The sequence below is a fragment of the Cherax quadricarinatus genome, chromosome 24 (genome assembly GCF_038502225.1).
Source record: "Cherax quadricarinatus isolate ZL_2023a chromosome 24, ASM3850222v1, whole genome shotgun sequence".
NCBI classification, from domain to species: Eukaryota; Metazoa; Arthropoda; class Malacostraca; order Decapoda; family Parastacidae; genus Cherax; species Cherax quadricarinatus.
The window spans coordinates 19,339,480-19,363,106 of NC_091315.1; the positions used below are offsets into that span (position 1 = coordinate 19,339,480).

General features: G+C 37.9%; 1 protein-coding gene across 2 annotated transcripts in view; it reads left to right on the forward strand.

Moving 5' to 3' along the window:
• Ca-alpha1T (Ca[2+]-channel protein alpha[[1]] subunit T) overlaps window positions 1-23,627 on the forward strand; it is a 658,731-nt gene that overhangs the window by 352,783 nt on the left and 282,321 nt on the right. For both annotated transcript variants that reach the window (XM_070088225.1, XM_070088226.1), the window contains one exon: window positions 11,188-11,343. In XM_070088225.1, the coding sequence (XP_069944326.1) occupies window positions 11,188-11,343 (156 nt within the window). The remainder of the gene's footprint in view (window positions 1-11,187; window positions 11,344-23,627) is intronic.

Here is a 23,627-nt window from a genome sequence, read left to right on the forward strand (position 1 = left end):
GATCTGTGTCTCGTATTATGGTTGTGTCTTCCGTTATAGAACACTTAACTCGGATATAAACCCTCCCCTCAAACGTCTCCTTACCAACCTCAACAGAACACATGACCATAACACAAGGCACAGATCACTCTTTGATATTCCTCGTGTCCATCTCACACTATGCAAAAACTCGATGCACATAAAAGGCCCAAAAATCTGGAATTCACTACCTGTGAATATAAAAGAAACACTGTCTGTTTATAAATTCAAGTCTCCTCTTAAAAATCACTTACTCACCCACAACCAAATAAATACTGAATAATTGTATCTCATAAATGTTTAACCTGTGACCCAATCAAACTTTGCTATTTTTAATTACATTACCTAACAGAATACTCCATTCTACTGAATACACAGCAACACAGTAAATGACCATATGAAATATGAAATACTTTGAAATACAGTAAGGCCCAGCTTTATGGCGTTTCACCTTACGGCGTTCCGCTAATATGGCGATGTCAAATTATGACCAAAATTTGCTATACGGCAAGCAGTCTTTTAAATACGGCGCCCCCACCCGGCTTGTTTACATTTTCCGTGACCACATCTATTATGTCAGGAAACTTTCCAAAATTTCAAGTGTTTTAAAGTTACTGCACATTTTATATGTATTCTGATAATTATACTTATGTGTACCTGTACCTAAATATACTTACACACTGTGCTGGTGTGCAGGTACACATTAAAATCGCTAAGTCTCTCTCTACTCATGACGCCAATACTACGTAATAATAATCACTCTTGGGCACACTAAATGTCTTATTTTACATCAATATAGGCATTTTCATTAATCCATCTATGATATTTTCCTCAAAATTATATATGAAACCCATTACATAGCATATACCAAGAATATTGTCCTAACTAAACCTAATGAAACACCACTACATCCCACTGACACAGCTAACAAGATAGACGACTTCTTCTCAACCATAGGATCTAATCTCGCCAATAAAATCCCACATACTAATGCCCATGCCAGGGGCTACCTAGATGGGAATTTCCCAAATTCCTTCTATCTTGCACCAACTGAGCCCTCGGAAGTCACCGAGATTATAAAGTCACTTAAAAACAACTCAGGGAATCTGTCTAATGTCCCACCATTACTGTACAAGCGAGCGGCCCATATCCTTTCGCATGCTATTTCATTACTTTTTAACAAGTCACTAGAAACTAGCACCTTCCCGAAACTACTCAAGATGGCAAGGGTTACACCAATAAATAAAGGTGGTGACCCTACAGACTTAAACAACTATAGGCCAATATCAAACTTACCATTGCTATCCAAAATCTTTGAGAAACTCGTGCACAGGAGACTATATTCATTTATAACAGTGCAAAACATACTCAACCCCTGCCAATTTGGATTTAAAGAAAATAAAAGCACTAATGATGCAATCATAAAAATGCTAGATCTGCTTTACACAGCATTGGAAAATAAGGAATATCCACTAGGAATTTTTATTGACCTAAGAAAAGCTTTTGACACAGTAGACCACAACATCCTACTCCACAAACTTGACCATTACGGTATAAGAGGCCATGCGCTTGCTTATTTCAAATCTTACCTTACTAATAGGTATCAGTATGTTACCATTAAAGACACAGCATCAACAACACGGCCACTTGATACTGGAGTTCCGCAGGGAAGTGTTCTTGGTCCCCTGCTCTTCCTCATATACATCAATGATCTTCCAAACATATCCCAACACCTGAAACCCATTCTCTTTGCTGACGACACGACTTATGTCATCTCTCACCCTAATCTTGCCACCCTCAACACCATTGTTAACGAGGAGCTGATCAAAATATCGACTTGGATGACAGCCAATAAACTTACGCTTAACACTGACAAAACCTACTATATTATGTTTGGTAGCAGAGCAGGAGATGCACAAATTAACATTAAGATCGACAACACTCTAATTACCAGACATAATGAGGGCAAATTCCTAGGCCTATACATTGACAACAACCTGAATTTCAGCACCCATATCCAACACATAACCAAAAAAGTATCCAAAACAGTTGGGATCCTCTCCAAGATACGATACTACGTGCCGCAAAATGCCCTTCTCACACTATACCACTCACTTATTTATCCATACCTCACCTATGCTATTTGTGCTTGGGGATCAACTGCAGCAACACACCTAAAGCCAATAATAACCCAACAAAAAGCTGCAGTAAGAATAATCACTAAATCCCATCCCTGGCAACACACCCCCCCACTCTTCATAGATCTAAACTTACTCCCTGTTCAGTACATCCACACTTACTACTGTGCAATCTACATCTACAGGACCTTAAACTCCAATATCAACCTTGACCTAAAATGCTTTCTTGATAGTTGTGACAGAACCCACAGGCATAACACCAGACACAAACATCTCTACGACATTCCCCATGTCCGACTAAACCTTTACAAAAATTCAATGTATATCAAAGGCCCTAAAATCTGGAACACCCTACCTGAGAACTCTAGAACTGCAGACACATTCATCACCTTCAAAACTACCACTAGAAAACATCTTATCTCCCTGATAAACCCCATCAACTAACTACACGAATACCACCTGGTGGTTCACACTTACACTCACTCACCTATTTGACCATAAACAGAAATATTAATCTCAATCTTAAAATAATGAATCCTATGATACTCCAATACTGAAACTATGTACTGTGCCAAAACAAAAGCATTCACATTGCTAAACTCACAAACTAGTATTTAGTCACTTAGCCATAATACCAACTTACCTCATAATTTGTAATATTTTAAAATAAAGAATTAAACTAAGTCTGCCCGAAATGCCTAGCCATGCTAGGCATTCTAGTGGTACACTCTGTAATCATTATTTAACTACATGTAAACCACACAACAACCAAATTCTGTAAATTCAACATTGTAATCTTTATAGAGATTAAACTTTGAATTTGAATATAAACATGATACATACACTCAGAATAAAAATTGATGTAAATATGAGATTCGTTTACAAAGAAGCTGTGTAGGTAGTGTCGGAAGAATTACGTTTTCTCTAGTCAAACACTGGGGGTAACTGTAGAAAAATATTCTTTTCATATGCCTTTACTCCTTGTATAGCAATTCACGACTCTTGTGGGTTTAGTGATTTTTATAATAATAATAATAATTATTATTATAATAGCATTATTATTATTATTATTAATAATAATAATAATAATAATAATATCATTATTAATAATAATAATATTATTATTATTATTATTATTAATAATATTATGTTCATTCACTCTAAAAATGGTGTGTTGCTGTTTGTTTATTCTGAACTAACTTGTACAACTTGTACACAATGTAAGAGTATTTGTATTAAGGTAATTATAATTAAAATAAAATAAATATTGAGGTAAATGTTTTACAAACTCTTACAAATGGACGTGAATGAACTAAAAGTAGACACATATTAATATGCATTTCGCCTGACCAAGTGATCGTCCACTACCTGTTCAGTTTGTGTTCTTACATTGTCTCAACTCTGTATCTCGTTCTCTCTCTCGTTTATTCTTTCGTTAACTAGTTGGCTCTCATTTACGATGGCGTCTAAGGTTAGCTGTAATAAAAAGAAAAGTCGTAAGCCTCTTGCTTTAAGTGCCAAGTTAGAGGATTGTTATTATTATTAAAGATTCGCTGGTATTCTCCCGGCCCGGGACTTTTCCAAGCGGTGGCCCGGCTTTGGCTCCCTCTTTAGGGAGTGTCTGAGACCTAAGTCTCCCATGGGAGGAGGCACAAATACCTCCACATCTTTGGGACCAATTGTCCCCAGGCCTAGCCACAAGCTAGGCCTCTCTGGTCTGCCATCCCTGCCCCAAGGTGGCTAATGGGAATGACAGTCTTGTGAGCTACAAGCTCCGGCTCAGGCACCTACCCTACCCTAGAAGGGTTTGGAATGGTATCGATGTTTAGAGGATGATGGTGTGCCATTTTGATTTTATTCAATAAACACCCTGCCACTCACCTCTCACACATTAATATTAATATTTTAAGGTAAGTAATAAGTGTACTCTGTGTGTATCTTACCTTTTATTGTGTTTTTAATGCCTATTTCTATTGCTAACTTAATATAAGTTAGTGTAAACTTGTTGTCTGGCATTTATTACATATTTTATGTGCTCTGATAATAATACTTGTGGAGCCGGGTGGAGGGACAACATTACGTTTTCTCTGCTCAGCCATCAGAGAAAATGTGTATGAATCTGCGTTTGGCCAAGCCACTCCTCCACTCCGCTTTTGTTTACAATTTTCGGCATGAATTATTCATTACTTCTACCTTCATTTATGATGGCATCTAAAGATAGTTGTTAGAAATTATTAAATTCAGTGAACAAGGCATGTTGATGTTAATATGGCTCTGGGCCACAGTGTAGGTAGCCGGTAGGTGTAGCCCAGGCTACACCTACCGGCTACCTACACTGACTTTATACAAATAAATACTACTCACCTCTCTTCCTATATTAAGACTACACATATTTTAAGGTAAATAATGAGTGTACTGTATGTGCATTTTACCTCTCTGGGATGTTTTAAATATCGTATATTAAGTATGAGACGGGGAGCCAGTGCTACCTACACCTGGGCTACCTGCACCTGACTTCCTACAAATAAGTATTACTCACCTCTCTCCCTACATTAAGATTACAAATACTTTAAGATAAGTAATGAATTTACTCTGACTGTATTTTACTTTGTGTGTTTTTAATGCCTAGTTCTATTACAAACTTAATATAATTTAGTGTAAACTTGTTGTCTGCCATTTATATGCATTTATAAATGGAAAAAATGGAGTTCTGCCTTCCGGCGATGTCTGCTTTCCGGCGACAGCCTGGAACCTAACCCGCCGTATAAGTGGGGCCCTACTGTACTCATTTGTGCTTAATTGTTAACTGTTTACAACAATGTTTACCACTGAATATATCATTGCTTAGTTAATCTTAAGTTAATTTTAAGCCTGCCCATAATGCTCTGCATACAAGGGGCTTTGGCATGTTGCACTAAACCACTGTACGTACATTGGACCCCCGGTTTATGATCGGCTCCCAATGCGACCAATTATGTTAGTGTATTTATGTAAGTGCATTTGTATGTGTATGTTTGGGGGTCTGAAATGGACTAATCTAATTCACAGTATTCCTTATGGAAACAAATTCGGTCAGTACTGGCACCTGAACATACTTCTGGAATGAAATAATATCGTAAACCAGGGGTCCACTGTATTTCCTTGTACTTCTATGTATCATGTTCATATTAATAAATAAATAAAAATAAATAGTTATCAAGAAGGAGTAATTTGAGAAGAGGGTTTACATTAGAGTATAGTGTTCTGTGTATATAGTAGGCACAATAATAAGTGTGGATGTTTTGTATATTTAGGAAGTTACGACTCTTGAAAAGAGTTGGAGTGTGTTGTCTTATGCAGGAGTTAGTAATCAATTGCACTGCAGCTTTTTGATGGGTTATTAAAGGCTTAAGGTGATGTGCTGTGGTTGAGCCCCATGCACAAATACCATAGGTGAGGTAAGGGTAAATGAGAAAGTGGTACAAAGCTAGAAGAGCTGATTGGAATACATAGTACTGTATCTTTGAAAGGATGCCTACTGTTTGGGAGACTTCCTTAGAAATTTGCTGTATGTCTGAAATTTGAGACTGCTGTCAAGGTGGAGACCTAGAAATTTGCTCTCTGCCTGTCTCGAGATAGGTGAACCATTTATCAATATGTTTAGCTGTACATTTGATGCTCTGTTTCCGAAAAAGCACGAAATAGGTTTTGTCTATATTGAGAGTAAGTTTGTTGGTAATCATCCAAGTTGATATTTTTAGCAGTTCAGCATTTACTGTGTCTGTTAGTATGGTTGAGTTAGGGTGAGAAAAGACATAAGTTGTGTCATCTGCAAATAAAATAGGTTTAAGGAGATTAGATGCATTTGGTAGGTCATTGATGTAAATGAGAAAGAGAAGTGAGCCAGGAGCACTCCCCTGTGGGACTTCAACAAGAACAGGTTGTGTAGTGGAAAAGGTTCCATTTGTGTATACATACTGGGTTCTTTTGTGGAGATAATATTTTAGGTAATTGAAAGAGTGTCCTCTGACCCCGTAATGTTCAAGTTTTTGGTGCAGAAGGTCATGGTCAGCTGTGTCGAAAGCTTTTCGTAGGTCTATGAACAGTCCCAGGGGAAATTCATTTTTCTCAAGTGCAGAGTATATTAGTTCAAGCATATGTATAATAGCATCATTAGTACTTTTTTTCGGTCTGAACCCAAACTGAGAAGGGTTGAGTACGTTGTGGGATACGAAGTAATCTATGGCTTTTTTATCTATCACAATTCATCTAATATGTCATAATAAACAATATAATTAACAGAGAAACATGATATATACTCTAGAATGAATAAAATAGACCATAATATGATGAGTGATGATACAATTTGTTGTTTGATTGCTGAACTTAACTGATACAATTTGCTTTAATTCCATGGAAATCATCCTCTTTTTCTTCTTAGCACTGTCCTTTGCACTTATTTTCTTAGGACTTGTGGTTAGAAAAAAGAAATTTGGCCAAATGGCTGTAAAAAATGCAAGCAAGCACGAGAGAAATGCTCCCATGCCGATGTAAACATGTGGACTCCTTACCGAATGTTTTGCCATAGGCTGCTCCAACTAGTGACAGCATTCTGAATTATTATTACGTATTATGTATGTATTATTATTATTATGTATTATAATTATTATTATTATTATTATTATAATTTAGGGAACTGAAGCTCTTGTTATTTTTATTAATATTATTATTATAATATTAAATTAGTAATAATAATAATAATAATACATATGTAATAATAATAATAATAATAATAATGAGAGCTTCAGAATGCCACCATCTCAGTGCACTGTTTACCATGGTGTGGGAGTATTTCTCTCATGTTCTGCTTAAATTTTTTAGTCATTTTGCCAAATTTTGTTTTTCTAAGCATGGGTTCTAAGAAAGTAAGTGTAAAGGACAGTGCTGAGAAGAAAAAGAGGATGATTTCCATGGAATTAAAGCATGAAATCATTGATAAACAAGTGAGGTGAGGAGGTTTTGGGTTGAGGGGGAAGCGTGGGCAGCTGGCTCATAACTCAGATGTTGGCTTGTAACTCAGAGCAAAAAATTGACCGAGTGATGGCTCGTATCTCAAAAAACTCATACGTTGGGACACTCGTAAGTCAAGGTTCCACTATAGTATGTAATAATCACTCTTGGGCACATTGAATGTCTTGTGTTACGTTAATATAGACATTTTCATTAATCCATCTATGATATTTTCTTCAAAATTATCTAAGAAACACATTACATAGCATATAAACATGCAATGTTTATATGCGGTGGAGGGTAAACATTACGTTTTCTCTGGTCCAGTGTTAGAGAAAACTGTATGAATCTGCATTGGCCCAGTAACTGCCCTTTATACATAAGCTTTTGTTTACAATTCTTGGCATGAATTATTCATTACTTCTCCCTTTGTTTATGATGGCATCTAAAGGTAGATGTTAGAAACAATTAAACTCAGTGAACATGGTATGTCTATGGTAATATGGCTGTAGGCTGCAGTGTATGTAGCCAGTAGGTATACACTGGGATGTAGTCCCCTGGGACTACAAATAAATACTACTCACCAAATAGAGTCTTCAATAAAGGTATGTAATATTCATTTATCATTAAAATTAGTCATTTATATTTATTTCTCATTGTTTTCTGTATATAAATCTATAGTTATTCTCTATAAAATATATTTTTGTTAATATTTTTGGGTGTCTGAAGCATGTTAATTGGATTTACATTATTTCGTATGGGAAATGTTACTTAGGTTTTTGGCCATTTCAGATTTTGGCCAACCTTCTGGAATGGATTAACCCTTTGACTGTTGAAACCCTAAATCCTAAAGTGTCTCCTGGTGTCGAAAAATTTTTGGAAAAAAAAAAAAAAAATATTTTTTCTTATGAAATGATAGAGAATCTTTTCCCGATGGTAATGAAACCAAAAGTACGAAATTTGATCAAAAATTTATGGAATTATGCTCCCGTGAAGTTAGTGAACTCTGCAATATATATGCTTCGGCAATTTGGCCAACTTTGAGCCCTATTTTTGGCCAATTCTGTTGTTCCAGTCGACCAAACTCATAGCTATTTCTTTAGAACTCTATTTTTTCTATCAATTGAGTACAAGAAACCGCCCATTTACCGATTTCAACTACACAATAAACTGGTCAGAAATTGGCAAGTTGGCCAATTTCACGCAAATGAAAAAAGAGGCCAATTTCAAAATAGGGTCCATAATAAACAATGCAGACATTCTTGGCACTAAAATAACATATCCTCTGTTCATTAGTCATGTCTCCAGGCCCCTCTTATATTGCTCTTGCTTTCTATTTTGATTTTTTATTCACACAAAAACTAGAAGATTTACTGTTATGCAGACTGCTGCATTATTGTAATAATGGTATAAATAATATCATTGCACTAGTGAAAGAATATTAGACTCTCCAGTTGACGTGTATTGGACATGCTGTGTGATTTGCTTACTCTTGAACATTGGTAAAAATCAAACATTTTCACTACTTTGAGCTCAATTTCAAGGTTGTTTTCATTGTGAAACTAATCAAAATCATCTCTATTTCTGTAATATGTTTTCCATTCTATCAAATGAGGACAAGAAAACGAGAATACAATCATAAATACTATAGGAAAATACACCTCAAAGTTGGCGTTTTAATCCAAGAACACAGTCAGAGTTTTTTCTCTCATTATGCACTGCGTGCTGCAGGATTTTGTTTATACAGTGCACACTGACCACACAGACGCATTCTCTCTCATATGGGCCTACCAGCTTTCTTCTGCTTGATTTGAAGCCGCTAGAATTATTGAGTATATATACGTCTGAAACACTGGCTCGTAAGATGTACATATACGGCCAAAACAGTCAGAGAGTTGATTACATAAACCGGGGGTCTACTGTACTAGATAGCATAATGATTTAGAAATTAAAATTCTATTTAAAATACTATATTTTCATGTTGAATTACAATTGGAGCTACAGCATATTTATAGCAATAATTTCAAAAATTATTAATGACTTGGTGCCAACTTCTCTTATCGCTTGAAGAAAATTGAATTTTATATAAGGGTAATAAAATTAAAAGAAAAAAATATATTAGAAACTATAAATTTATTAGATCATTAAACAATAAGCTACAAATGCTGTAATATTTTGTTTAAATTGTCAGGCACTGTCTACATGTATTTCCCTGTACATATGTATATTTGTGTATCCTTGGTCTTGTCTTTCTCTCTGTAGTTCAACTTGGTTTCCATTATGTGTGTTATGAAGGTCACCCCTGTGTGCAGTCTCTTAGGTCATCATTCTTTCCTTGTTGGAGAGACATAGTTCCCTTTCACTGTATCTTTATACGAGTCACTTTAATTGGTTTGTGTGGTTGACTCACTTTTGAGTGTGGTCATTGTAATAAGTTTTATTGTTCATTTTTGGTCAACTTTAGTCACCTTTGTATGTTTTGTGTGATTGCTTGAGCTGCATTTGTGAGATCACTTGTCACCCATATCTGTGTGTCTCATCACCTGCATTACCTGTTTGATTATTCCTGGTCACCTGTATTTCTGCACAGGTCAGGCTGGGTCACTCTGGGTCATCCCACCTTCCTGATCAGTTGACCTTTTGTCTAGCATTGTCCATGTCCGTTGTTACTTTTCAGTGTGCTAGGCATGTTTCTGTTTGGTGGAAAGTTTTGCATTAGAGCGGATGGCAGTGGCGATTGTACGTGCCGGGAGATCCTCGACCCTGAGTCTGGGTGTCATTGCACAAGAATGCACTTTAACAACTTCCTGTGGGCCACAGTGACAGTGTTTCAGGTGAGTGTAGTATGATGCCACCGATGACACTTGTTTGATGGCCAAACTTTTCCACTGTGTTCTGTATTGGTGTCCTATTTATAACAATACCTGTATTGCTGTATGTGTCTCTTAGTTAATCCTTCAGGATTTCAGTAGTTATTACAAGTGAGAAATATCTGTTCAACAATATTGGTAATTGCAGCTTAGTTATGGTATTAGAATAGATAAAAAAAAAAAAAGGATAAGTTTCAAGATATGCAAGACATTGGCAGGATTGTTGGTCTGTTGTATCTGTGGCAGACATATACATATATACTCACACACTTTTACTGAAGTTGTTTGGCTTTGTTGGTTGCTGCAGTAATCTCTTCCTTCAGTATACGGCTATGACTCATAGCTTTGTCTTTATCATAGTTTTGCCTCCTTGAATAACTTTAAATTAAGCATATACTCTAGTTTATTTAAGATAGGCATTGCTGTAAGCTAGATTGTAGCATTCCAATAATATCATTAGTGTAATGTACAGTATATTTTTTATTAAGATAATTTTCCTAATTGCTTATGAAATATCACACAATGGCCAGCCTATTTATATTCTTTTGCATTAAACTCTTGTGTCATAAAAATTAGGCTAAGACTAAAATCATTATTCATTAAAAGTTATCCATATATTCTAATTGTTACCATTTTTCTTCATGCACCTTTCCAACTGTAACATATCCTCATCCCTAACACTTTCCCCATCACCCTTGTAATCATTATTCCTATTATCATTGCTTCCAATAATTCTTTTATCTTGGTGTCATTAACACCGACCTAACAACACTTCCACCTCCGTCAACACCTACTCCTCTAACACCATTTTACATATTGTTTGTTTTGCTGCTTCTAATACAACTGCTGACACCCTCATGTCTCTCCCTCCTCCACCACTACCATTACTAACACCACCACTCCCACATCTGAAACCATTAACATCCTACAAATGCCATCACTGCTACTACCACCGCTCCTACACCACCACTCCCAAAACCATCACTCCCTCTTTCTTATAACCACCATTTCCACAACCATCTCCACTCATACAACTATCACCACTCCCACAACTATTACTACTCCCACAACCATCACCACTCCCACAACCATAACCACTCCCATAACCATAACCACTCCCATAACCATAACTACTCCCTCAACCATCACCCTTCCCATAACCACCACCACAGATTCTAACTCAGGAAGACTGGAATGTGGTTCTTTTCAATGGAATGGAGAAGACAAGCCATTGGGCATCACTCTATTTTGTGGCTCTCATGACCTTTGGCAACTACGTACTCTTCAACTTGTTGGTTGCCATTCTAGTCGAGGGCTTCTCTGCCGAGGTAAGCAGAACTCCATTATTGTTTGTATCTCATTAAGTAGCCACCATAGACACTCAGATTATCAGATATAGTAAAAAACATGGTATCCAAACACCTATTTTCTAAATGCATCTGTTTTCTGGATTTAGATATGATTATCCTGTTCTTCTTTTGGGTTTGAAAGGGCCATTGACAACAACTGTCCTATTTAGAGCAGTCATCTAGTATCCTTATGGGAATGGTCTGGGTTTGATCGTTACTGGTGGATGTTATCTCTTGTTTAATGTGCCTGAAACTGGTAAAAAAATTGAGTCATCACATTTGTCAGCAGGATGTGCCCATTAACATGTGCAAGCATTAACATCAACACTTTTTCACAAATGGTGTGAGGATAGGATGCAGAATGTCCTCATATTGCACTCTTAGTTAAACATTAAATGAGGTGAATTTCTGAACGTTTTGTATGTGTAGAAAATTAAAATAAATTTTGGTTAGGGTAGCTTACATTATCCTGTATACCACACACACGTATATTTATCTAGAAAGAAGCAAATTGCCAAAATGGGTGTGCAAGTCTTTCTTTAGGGTGCCTTCAAAAAATATACACAATATTTATATATTTTTATCTATTTTATATGCGTATTTTGGTTTTCTTAACATGTCCTGCTGTGTTTGGATACTCTGAAATTTACTGTGTTTTAGGTATTTTCTTATGGATCAATATTCATATTAAACCATAGCATTTAGCTAATAAGTCTACACCCTCTGGAGGTATTTGTCAGTTACAGTACTGCTAGTACTAGTGTGTGGTGGAGAACTTATCCTAATAGTATTCCAAAAGAGCATAGGTCTAGATCACTTGGTAGAAGAATGTGTGTATGTGCTTAGCCATGTCATTTTGTCATAATTACTACTGTGATTATTATTATTATTATTATTATTATTATTATTATTATTATTTTTGCTACTTGAGTGTAGTATTTCAGACAATGAAACTGTGTTACTGTTATTAATCTTTCCAATACAGTAATAGAACTGCAGTGGTACCCCAAGTTTTGTACAGCTCCCAACTCGAACAATTACTTAAGTGTATTATTGTAAGTGCTTTTGTAATTGTATTTTTGGGGATCTGAAACGGACTAATCCAGTTTACACTACTCCTTAAGGGAACAAATTTGTTCGGTAACGGCACTCAGACAGCCTTCTTGAACGAATTATGGCCGAAAACTTGGGGTACCACTGTACAGTGGACCCCCGGTTAACGATATTTTTTCACTCCAGAAGTATGTTCAGGTGCCAGTACTGACCGAATTTGTTCCCATAAGGAATATTGTGAAGTAGATTAGTCCATTTCAGACCCCCAAACATACACGTACAAACGCACTTACATAAATACACTTACATAATTGGTCGCATTCGGAGGTGATCATTATGCGGGGGTCCACTGTATTTGTAGAATCTGCAGCTCTCATGGTGCATAGCTATAATAATAATAATAAGAAGAAGAAGAAGAAGAATAAGAATAATACAGTAAGCCCTCTCATTAATGGATTAATGGGGGGGACGGGCTGTATGAAATTATTGATTGTCTGAAACTTCAGGCTTATGAAGTTAATTTTTCGTGATAGTCCAGTTGTCTTCTGGTAGGCTACTAACTAGAGAAATTAAAATTTATTAAGTCTAGAGGTATATTATCAAATTAAATTAAATCAATATCAACAAAATAATAATAATCACTTCTCTCGTATACAATAGTATTGTGCTGAAAGCACATATCACATTTATAATTCTTAAGTACCATCTGGTACATTAACATTTAATAAGATATTACAAATATGTACAAGTAAGTTTGTGTATGCATGTAAGTGCTCTAAGTAGTTCGCTATGTCTCAAGACTCGACTAGACTTAAACAAGTGACTGACAAAGTCCTCAAATAAACTAACTTCTTGACCAACTGGCAATCAGAACAGTCTGCTTGAACAACAAAAAGAATGCTAAGCCCAGTAGCAATATAACAAGCAACTGCGACACAGAATCAGGAACAAGGAGATAATATAACGACACTAAGTAGGGACTATCAGCAGATCCTCCACAAAAGTCACAAAACTCCCATACTACTGAATCTAAGTTCAACATAAGAAAATCCCCAACTGTGATAATACACAGATACCAGTACAAGTTAGGTCAGAAGCTACAGCTCAGGACCTGAGTTGTTTAGAGTGTCTATGCGACACACAACCTCAGTACAACGTCGAAAATCACTAAGTCTATACAATGTTCTGTGAACAGAGTATCACAGAAACTACAAGAAAGCTAGAGACGGTCTTCCAACAAGGGCCTATAAGGGAGATTTAGGAACTTTGTCTGGAATACATCCAACCACCCAGCGAGTCTAGACCAGACTGAATACTTCAGGGGAGGTGAGGACACCCCCCCCTCGATCACATGATAGCTCCATGGACAGTACTGCCCAGCAACAGAAGCCGGCAGGGAAACGAGCAAAGAGCGATAATTACAGTAGTTAGACAATCAAGACTTGAACTGAGCACATATGTTACATCCTACCTAACAACATAACTAAGTCAAATAATAATATAAAGCAATACATTTACGATTTAGCTATTATCGCAAATATGAGCAATATAAAATTATATGAAAAGGTAATAATTATATATATATATATACATATTAATCATTGCAACCAATTCAGGGGTTGCAACACCCCCCCAACACGACAAACGGTCGCACTGGGAGTTGCATTAATGTCTTTCACATTACTGATTACTCACGTTACATTACTAACAGTTTAATATAAAAAAAATATAAGAGTCAATCTTGTGCCAAGCACTTCTTTAATTTCACAGCGTATATACAATAAGATATGCCCCTAGTACTAGGGCAGTACACAGTATCATATCTCCGCATACTCGTGGTTATGTACATCAGTGTAGAGACAGGATAGCGCAGACAAGCCTGACACGTTGAGGCTCGAACATAGTAGTGTAGACAGCATAATAGTCTTGTGTTATAGACAGGAGACAGCATTCCACGCATTCCACTGGTTGTGGAATGCGAGACAGTATGGACATCTGAGTATGAAACAGCTTAAGGTGTGTAGTGAGGGGGGGGGGTCTGCGGCAGGACAGTGTTGCGCCACACGCAGTAACATCGCCCACACCACACTACCCACTCAACACTCAGCTTCTGTCTCCTTACACACATATCAATACTGTGAATATATAAATATAATAATTAGACATGAGTATATATAGTTAATATGGGCTGGAGGGATTAAGTTACTCTACTGAATTTGACATAGCAAGTAACAAAAGGAATTTGGGCATAAAATTACATTAATTTAATGTAACTGATAATTATTAAGGACATGACAGAGCGTCAGCAATTACATTACAATGACCACTTATGTGTTTTATACTAATAGAATAAGGTTGGATTCTGAGGGCCCACCTCATGATCCTAACGTTTTTACTTTTCATAGTGTTAATATGAGTGGATTGTGGTCTGAAAAAAACGTTAATTTTAAATGGGGAAGTGCCCAAATACACGTCAAAATTTTCCAAGGACACCACAAGAGCTAGAGCCTCTTTCTCAATAGTGGCATAATTTTTCTGGTGTCGTTTAAGCTTAGATGAATAGTAACATATAGGATGGAGAATGTCAGTGGATGTTGACTGTTGGAGCAGCACAGCGCCCACTGCATAACCACTCGCATCTATATGTAAAAAGAAGGGAAGATTAAAATTAGGACTTTTCAACACAGGAGCAGAGGAGAGCAAACGTTTCAATCTTTTGAATGAGTCTGAACAATCTCTAGTCCAGGTGAACTGAACTTTGCTACTAGTAAGCTCAGTGAGAGGAGCTGCAATCTGAGAAAAGTTTGGACAGAACCTGCGATAATATCCTGCCATACCCAGGAATCTCTGTACTCCCTTCCTATCCTGTGGCACTGGAAATTCAGAAATTGCACGAACCTTAGCCTCAATAGGAACAACCTCACCTTGGCTGATGCAAAAGCCTAGATAGGTAACCTTGGCTTGACCAAAACTACTTTTAGCTAAGTTAACAGTGAAGTTGTAGTGCGCCAGTCTCTCAAACAATGCTCTGAGACGCGTCAAGTACTGTTCCCACTCGTCACTGTACACCACTAAGTCGTCAAGGTAGGCTTCTACTCCTTCTAAGTTGTGGGTCAACTCGTTCATTATATGTTAGAATGAAGAAGCCGCGTTACATAGGCCAAAAGGGGTGACGAGGTAGTTAAACAATCCATCTTGAACAGTAAAAGCAGATATTTCTTGAGCACGTTCAGTAAGCGGGACTTGATAATAGCCTCATAAGAGATCTAAATGGCTGACAAACTGGGCTCCTGACACACGGTCAATAAGGTCGTCAATGCGAGGTAGAGGATAACCATCAGGCAAGGTGACAGAGTTCACTTTCCTGTAATCAGTGCACATCCTGAAACTACCATCAGGTTTAGGCACTAAAATACAGGGAGATGCCCATGGACTTCTACTGCGCTCAATAAGTCCGTGAGATAACAGAAAATCAACCTCTTCTCTCAATGCTTTATACTTTGTTGGACTCACCCTATATGGTGATTGCTTAATGCGTGATGCTCCCTGTACATCAACGTCATGTACACCTAGAGTACAACATTTAGGAACATCACTGAACAATTTAGGGAAATGCAAAATCATGTTTTTAATATCACCAGCTTTATCAATCCCAAGGTTACTAAGAAAATCCTCTAGTGACTGTAGAGTCACTGAATTTTCTAAACGCACTTCTATACCTCTAGAGATGTCAGGTAGACTGACATTTTCTTCCTGTGTCCTGGAAGAATAGAAGTAGTAGGTAGAGGACTAGCGTAGTATGTCTTAAGCTGGTTAACATGGTACACATGATTAGATTTCTTTTTCCCAGGCGTACGTACCAAATAATTTACGTCGCTAAGCTTTTTCACTACTTCCAGGGGACCATCATACCTGGCTTGTAGAGCATGACCTGGTACTAATTTCCGAGCCATCACCTTATCTCCTGCTTTAAAAGAACGAGAGACAGCACGCTTGTCATAATGTTGCTTCATTCTAGCTTGGGCTGAAACTAGGTTTTTTGAAGCTAGCTCTCTAGTGGCTGTCAAATGTTGCTGCATTAATGAAGGTGAAGTACTCAATGATGGATTTGATTTTCCTGTCCACACGTCTTTTAACACTGCGAGAGGACCACGCACTTGGTGTCCGAATATTAATTCAAAAGGACTAAACCCGAGACTTTCTTGCTCACTTTCTCTCATAGCGAACAGAAGAAAAGGTATACCCTCATCCCAGTCTCTAGAAAAATGTTCACAATAAGCTCTCATCATGGACTTCAGTGTCTGATGAAATCTCTCTAGAGCACCTTGTGACTGTGGATGATAACTGGTTGAAAGTACAGACTTTATTCCTAGGTGGGATAATGCTTCACGAAAGATCTTAGAAGTGAAATTAGATCCCTGATCTGATTGTATCTCTTGTGGCAATCCAACCTGGGAGAAAAATTTCATCAGCACACTCACAATAGCACGAGCATTAATTTTTCTCATAGGAATAGCTTCGGGATAGCAAGTTGCAGCGTCCATAATAGTAAATAAGTATTGGTTTCCTAGTTTGGTTCTAGGCAAAGGACCAACACAATCAATAATAAGACGTGAGAATGGTTCACCATCCACGGTGATAGGAATGAGAGGTGCAGATGGAGGTGTGTGCGCTGGCTTGACTGTCACTTGACACACGTGGCAACGTCGCACATGATCAGCTACTGTTTCCTTCATTTTAGGCCAAGTAAAATGTTTTGCCAGTTTACCAAGTGTCTTCTTGACACCCAAATGTCCTTCAATGGGACTATTGTGAGCAAAATCAATGGCTTGTTCACGAAATGTAACTGGTAACACTACGAGATGCTTGACTGTGGTGGAAACACTATCAGCTGACAACTTACATGTATTTTTCTCGATCAGTACACCGTTACTATAATAGTAACAATTATCGAGATCCTTTGCTTCACTCTCAGTAACAGCTATATCTCTCAGTCTTTCCAGTGATTGCTCAACAAACTGATCCTTGATTAAATCATCATGAGTTAGAAATTTATCGTCAGTTGCGTCCTGACTAAGTCGCTGACAGGGGGGAGTTAATGTTAATGATCCTGGGCGCAGAGCGTCACTAAACAACATATTCAAGCCCAAATCATTGTCATCCACTAACTCAACAGGAGACAAGGATGGTTGTTGAATCTTTGGCATAGCTCTAGTAATTGCGCTGAGAGGAAATAAAATAGGTTTCTCTTTACAAGCTTCAATGGCATAATTATCATCAGTGTTATTATCAATCACAAGTGGTTCCTTACATATACCAGCATGAAGGATATCGTTCCCTATCAACAAGTCTACTGACCTGATGGGAAATACACCACTGGATATACCTACTGAAATATAACCAGTATAATAGCTTGTTTGAATATAAACTTTGTGCAAAGGTACTTTTATAACAGCCCCTCCATAAGCTTCTAACAATACATCTATCTTGCAATAGGTATCATCAGTTATGGGCAGTACATCTTCTCTTAATAACGTGAGATAACTGCCAGTGTCTCTGAAAATAATTATTTCAGTCAGATGTGATTCGTCAAATCCTACTTTACCTCTCGAAAAGTAAGGACTCATCGCTGAACGAATCTTTTCGTCAGATACACTTTCTAGTCATCTGTCCTGAGTAATATTATCTAAAACAGTAGGATCAGAGATATTACTAGGATTTTGGTGCCTTTGTTGCTCGAAAGAAGATACGACTTGTGTGGGGGCGCCAGCCGCACGCCTGCTTCTCGTATCTCTTTCTAACTAATAGCAATACTCTCTAGCATGTCCTTTTCTGTTACAATAGGTACATTTAACTTTCTTCTTCTCGATATCAGATTTCTGTCTAGCCACAGAGACAGATTCAGGATTGTGAGTTTTCCTGGTAAAGGTACAAGAAGTTACAGTAGCAGGTACATCAGGCCAGCAACGAGCAGCTGATTTAGGTTGCCAACTTCTAGGACAATTTTTAGTTACCTTGTTTCATTGTGTTTTAGTACGTACAAGTTTGTGAGAAATCTTGTAATTGTCTGCTAATGCTGCAGTTTCCAGAATATCCGAGGTAGTATGATCGATCAGATATTCTTGTATGTCAGCCGACATACAGTTGTTAAACTCTTCGTGAAGTAACAACTGAACTAGGCTGTCATAGTTGTTACATTTGGCAGACCTGCACCACCTCTCAAATGCAACTTTTTTCTCACGAGCAAACTCTACACAAGTTTGATCTTATCGTCGTTGTTAACGTACGAAATGCACGTTGATAACTTACAGTTAACAAGTTATATGTCTCTAGAATAGTTTGACAGCGTCATAACTAATGTACTTGGCAAATGGTAAAGTAGCAGTACAAGTTTGAGCTCTTCCTGTCAAAGCTGTGTGCAACAAGGTAGCCCAGTGCTTACGTGGCCAGTTCATAGCACGTGCCTGGTTCTCAAACACATCAAAATAGGTGTCTAAGTCACTCTCAAAAAACTTAGGAACCATTGATGCAGCTTTCTGCACATTAAATGTGTCCTGTGATCTATCAGTCTGTTGTCTTCCCAGACGAACATTTTCTTTCTGGAAATCTTCTTCGTTCAATTTCCTCTGTGCCTCTATTTGTGCAGTCTGCAACATAATGAGGCGTTCAAACCTCTCAAACTGTTCCTGAGAGATAGGACCAGTGGGTAATGGAGGAGTAGGGAAATTAACATGTCTTTCTGGACTGTCCTTAGGTCGGAAACTTCGTCCAGCCGTCCCTAGAGAGTCTATATCTGGTCTAGGATAAGTAGATACAGGTGTAGCATACACTGTACTAGTATGAGGCTGCGTCATACTAACAGTTAGGAGGGAAGGCGTGAGCGAGAACTGAGCTACACTAGGCTCACTTCTGCCTTAGTTGCTCTTTCTTCTTCATCAAATAGTCATACTTCCTAATTGTGACACTAGGCTTTCTGAATCTGAATCATAATCAGACATCTCTGTATGAGCAGGAAACAATACATCTTTAATTAACACTCTGACAGTTTCTGCGGTGAAGTTCTTGTTATACGTCACACCGAGACATTTGGCTACTCGCCAACACATCTGAAGTTTTAATGTACTTAACTCAGACAAAGTAAGAGTATCAATTAACTGTTTCACTTTGGCATACATCACGAAAATAAATGTACTACGAGAGAGTGATTATGGGAAACTATAATCCTAATAGGAATTTTAGTGTTGGATATCTTAGAGCTAGAGCTTATAAACAGTATTTCCATCTCCTTGGATCAAGAGACTCAGTCAGGTACATACATCCACCTGGTATGTTGTACAAGACTAAACTCAAAGTCTTCAGATTAGGAAAGTACTCAAAGTGTTTGATCATAGAGTTACTAGTATGTCAAACTAGGCAATTTCTCCAACACCTTGGATCAAGAGCCTCCCAGACAGGCCCCCATTTGTTACAAAAAATGCTATTCTAAAAGCTTAGAGATCTCCAGTGAATACTAGAAAGGACTGCCCTTCTAGCATCCAGCCTGTTACTGGGTTTTCGTAACAATTAGTCAGTATCCTTGTCCAATTATCCATTAGAATTCAGTATGATTCAATAGTGCTTCAGGATTACAACTGGTAGGCTACTAACTAGAGAAATTAAAATTTATTAAGTCTAGAGGTATATTATTAAATTAAATTAAATCAATATCAACAAAATAATAATCACTTCTCTCGTATACAATACATGTAGTATTGTGCTGAAAGCACATATCACATTTATAATTCTTAAGTACCGTCTGGTACATTAACATTTAATAAGATATTACAAATATGTACAAGTAAGTTTGTGTATGCGTGTAAGTGCTCTAAGTAGTTCGCTATGTCTCAAGACTCAACTAGACTTAAACAAGTGACTGACAAAGTCCTCAAATAAACTAACTTCTTGACCAACTGACAATCAGAATAGTCTGCTTGAACAACAAAAAGAATGCTAAGCCCAATAGCAATATAACAAGCAACTGCGACACAGAATCAGGAACAAGGAGATAATATAACGACACTAAGTAGGGACCATCAGCAGATCCTCCACAAAAGTCACAAAACTCCCATACTACTGAATCTAAGTTCAGCATAAGAAAATCCCCGACTGTGATAATACACAGATACCAGTACAAGTTAGGTCAGAAGCTACAGCTCAGAACCTGAGTTGTTTAGAGTGTCTATGCGACACACAACCTCAGTACAACGTCGAAAATCACTAAGTCTATACAATGTTCTGTGAACAGAGTATCACAGAAACTACAAGAAAGCTAGAGATGGTCTTCCAACAAGGGCCTATAAGGGAGATTTAGGAACTTTGTCTGGAATACATCCAACCACCCAGCAAGTCTAGACCAGACTGAATACTTCAGGCGAGGTGAGGACACCCCCCCCCCTCTCGATCACGTGACAGCTCCATGGACAGTACTGCCCAGCAACAGAAGCCGGCAGGGAAACGAGCAAAGAGTGATAATTACAGTAGTTAGACAATCAAGACTTGAACTGAGCACATAATACGTTACATCCTACCTAACAACATAACTAAGTCAAATAATAATATAAAGCAATGCATTTACGATTTAGCTATTATCGCAAATATGAGCAATATAAAATTATATGAAAAGGTAATAATTATATATATATACATATTAATCATTGCAACCCATTCAGGGGTTGCAACACCTGTTTGCTCACTTGTGAGGGTGGGTGGTCATAAGAGGGTGGCTTTCAGAAAGCATGAGTGGGTGTGTGGGTAGTGGATATGAAAGGGTAAAGGGTGGGTGGTTATGAAAGAGGGTGTGAATGTCAGTGGGTGAGTGTATGTGTGAGGGTGAGTGAGTTGGTTCTAGAGGTGGGTATGAAAGAGTGTACAGTGGACCCCCGGATTTTATCCAGTGAGGAAATTGAACAATTCGGATTTCGACCACTTTTTTTTTGCAGAATTTTGCCCCGGGTTTCATACATCCACTCGGAAATCATCCGTACCAGACGCATCCACCTGGGCCGCTCATACATTCATGACTCACTATTGGGCACATTAAATGTCTTGTTTTATGTTAATATATACTTTTTCATTAATCTGTCTATGATATTTTCTTCAAAATTATATAAGAAACATGTTACATAGCATATAAACATGCCTTGTTACTCGTTCACTAAGAGTGTGTCTGTAGTCTTAATCCCACAGTAATAATACTAATGCATAATAATAATCACTCTTGGGCACATTAAACATCATATTTTACATTAATATAGAGATCTTCATTAATCCATTCCTGATATTTTCTTCAAAATTATATTAGAAACACGTTACATAGCATATAAACATGCAATGTTTGTGCTGTGGAAGGGTGGTAGTCAGTGGAGGGAAAACATTAAGTTTTCTCTGGTCCAGCATTAGAGTAAATGTGTATGAATCTGTGTTGCCCAGTAACTGCCCTTTATATATAAGCTTTTGTTTACAATTCTCGGCATGAATTATTCATTACTTCTCCCTTTGTTTATGATGGCGTCTAAAGGTAGTTGTTAGAAATGATTAAACTCAGTGAACATGTTAAGTAGATGGTAATAATATGGCTTTAGGCCACAGTGTGGGTAGCTGGCTAACTACACTGACTTCCTGCCAATAAATACTACTCACCTCTTGCCCTACATTAAGACTACAAATATTTTAAGGTAAGTAATGAGTGTACTATATGATTTTTACTTTTTATTGCTTTTTTAAATGCCTAGTTCTGTTACTAAATTAATTTATCATTTGTTAATATTTCTTGGTGTCTAGAACAGATTAATTGGATTTACATTATTTCTTATGGGAAATGTTTCTTCGGTTTTCATCCATTTTGAATTTCGACCGACCTTCTGGAATGGATTAAGGATGAAAACCGGGGGTCCATTGTACGTATGTTTGTGTGAGCATGGATGTGTAGAGACAGATGAATGATATTGTCTTAAACAGGAATCTATCTATCTATCTATCTATCTCTCTATCTCTCTATCTATCTCTCTATCTCTCTCTCTCTCTCTCTCTCTCTCTCTCTCTCTCTCTCTCTCTCTCTCTCTCTCTCTCTCTCTCTCTCTCTCTCTCTCTCTATCTCTCTCTCTATCTCTCTCTCTATCTCTCTCTCTATCTCTCTCTATCTCTCTCTATCTCTCTCTATCTCTCTATCTCTCTATCTCTCTCTATCTCTATCTCTCTCTATCTCTCTCTCTCTCTCTCTCTCTCTCTCTCTCTCTCTCTCTCTCTCTCTCTCTCTCTCTCTCTCTCTCTCTCTCTCTCTCATGCACACACACATACGTCAGGCCCATACAGGAAAGGCACTGCAGTGGATCAGAGAATACCTGACAGGGAGGCAACAACGAGTCATGGTACATGACGAGGTGTCAGAGTGGGCGCCTGTGGCAAGCGGGGTTCCACTGGGGTCAGTCCTAGGACCTGTGCTGTTTTTGGTATATGTGAATGACATAATGGAAGGGATAGACTCAGAAGTGCCCTTGTTTGCAAATGATGTGAAATTAATGAGGAGAATCAAATCGGTCGAGGATCAGGCAGGACTACAAAGAGACCTGGACAAGCTACAAGCCTGGCCCAGCAACTGGCTCCTTGAATTTAACCCTGTCAAATGCAAAGTCATGAAGATTGGGGAAGGGCAAAGAAGACCGCAGACACAGTATAGTCTAGGTGGCCAAAGACTGCAAACCTCACTCAGGGAAAAAGATCTTGGGGTGAGTATAGCACATCAATCAGATAACTGCTGCAGCATACGGGTTTCTGGCAAACCTAAGGATAGCATTCCGATACCTCAATAAGGAATTGTTCAAGACAATGTACACCATTTATGTCATGCCCATACTGGAGTATGCAGCTCCAGTTTGGAATCCACACCTGGTCAAGCACGTCAAGAAATTAGAGAAAGTGCAATGGTTTGCAACAAGACTAGTCCCAGAGCTAAGGGGATTGTCCTACGAAGAAAGGTTAAGGGAAATTGGCCTGACGACACTGGAGGACAGGAGGGTCAGGGGAGACATGATAACGACATATAAAATACTGCGCGGAATAGACAAGGTGGACAAAGATAGGATGTTCCAAAGATGGGACACAGAAACAGGAGGTCACAATTGGAAGTTGAAGACTCAGATGAATCAAAGGGATGTTAGGAAGTATTTCTTCAG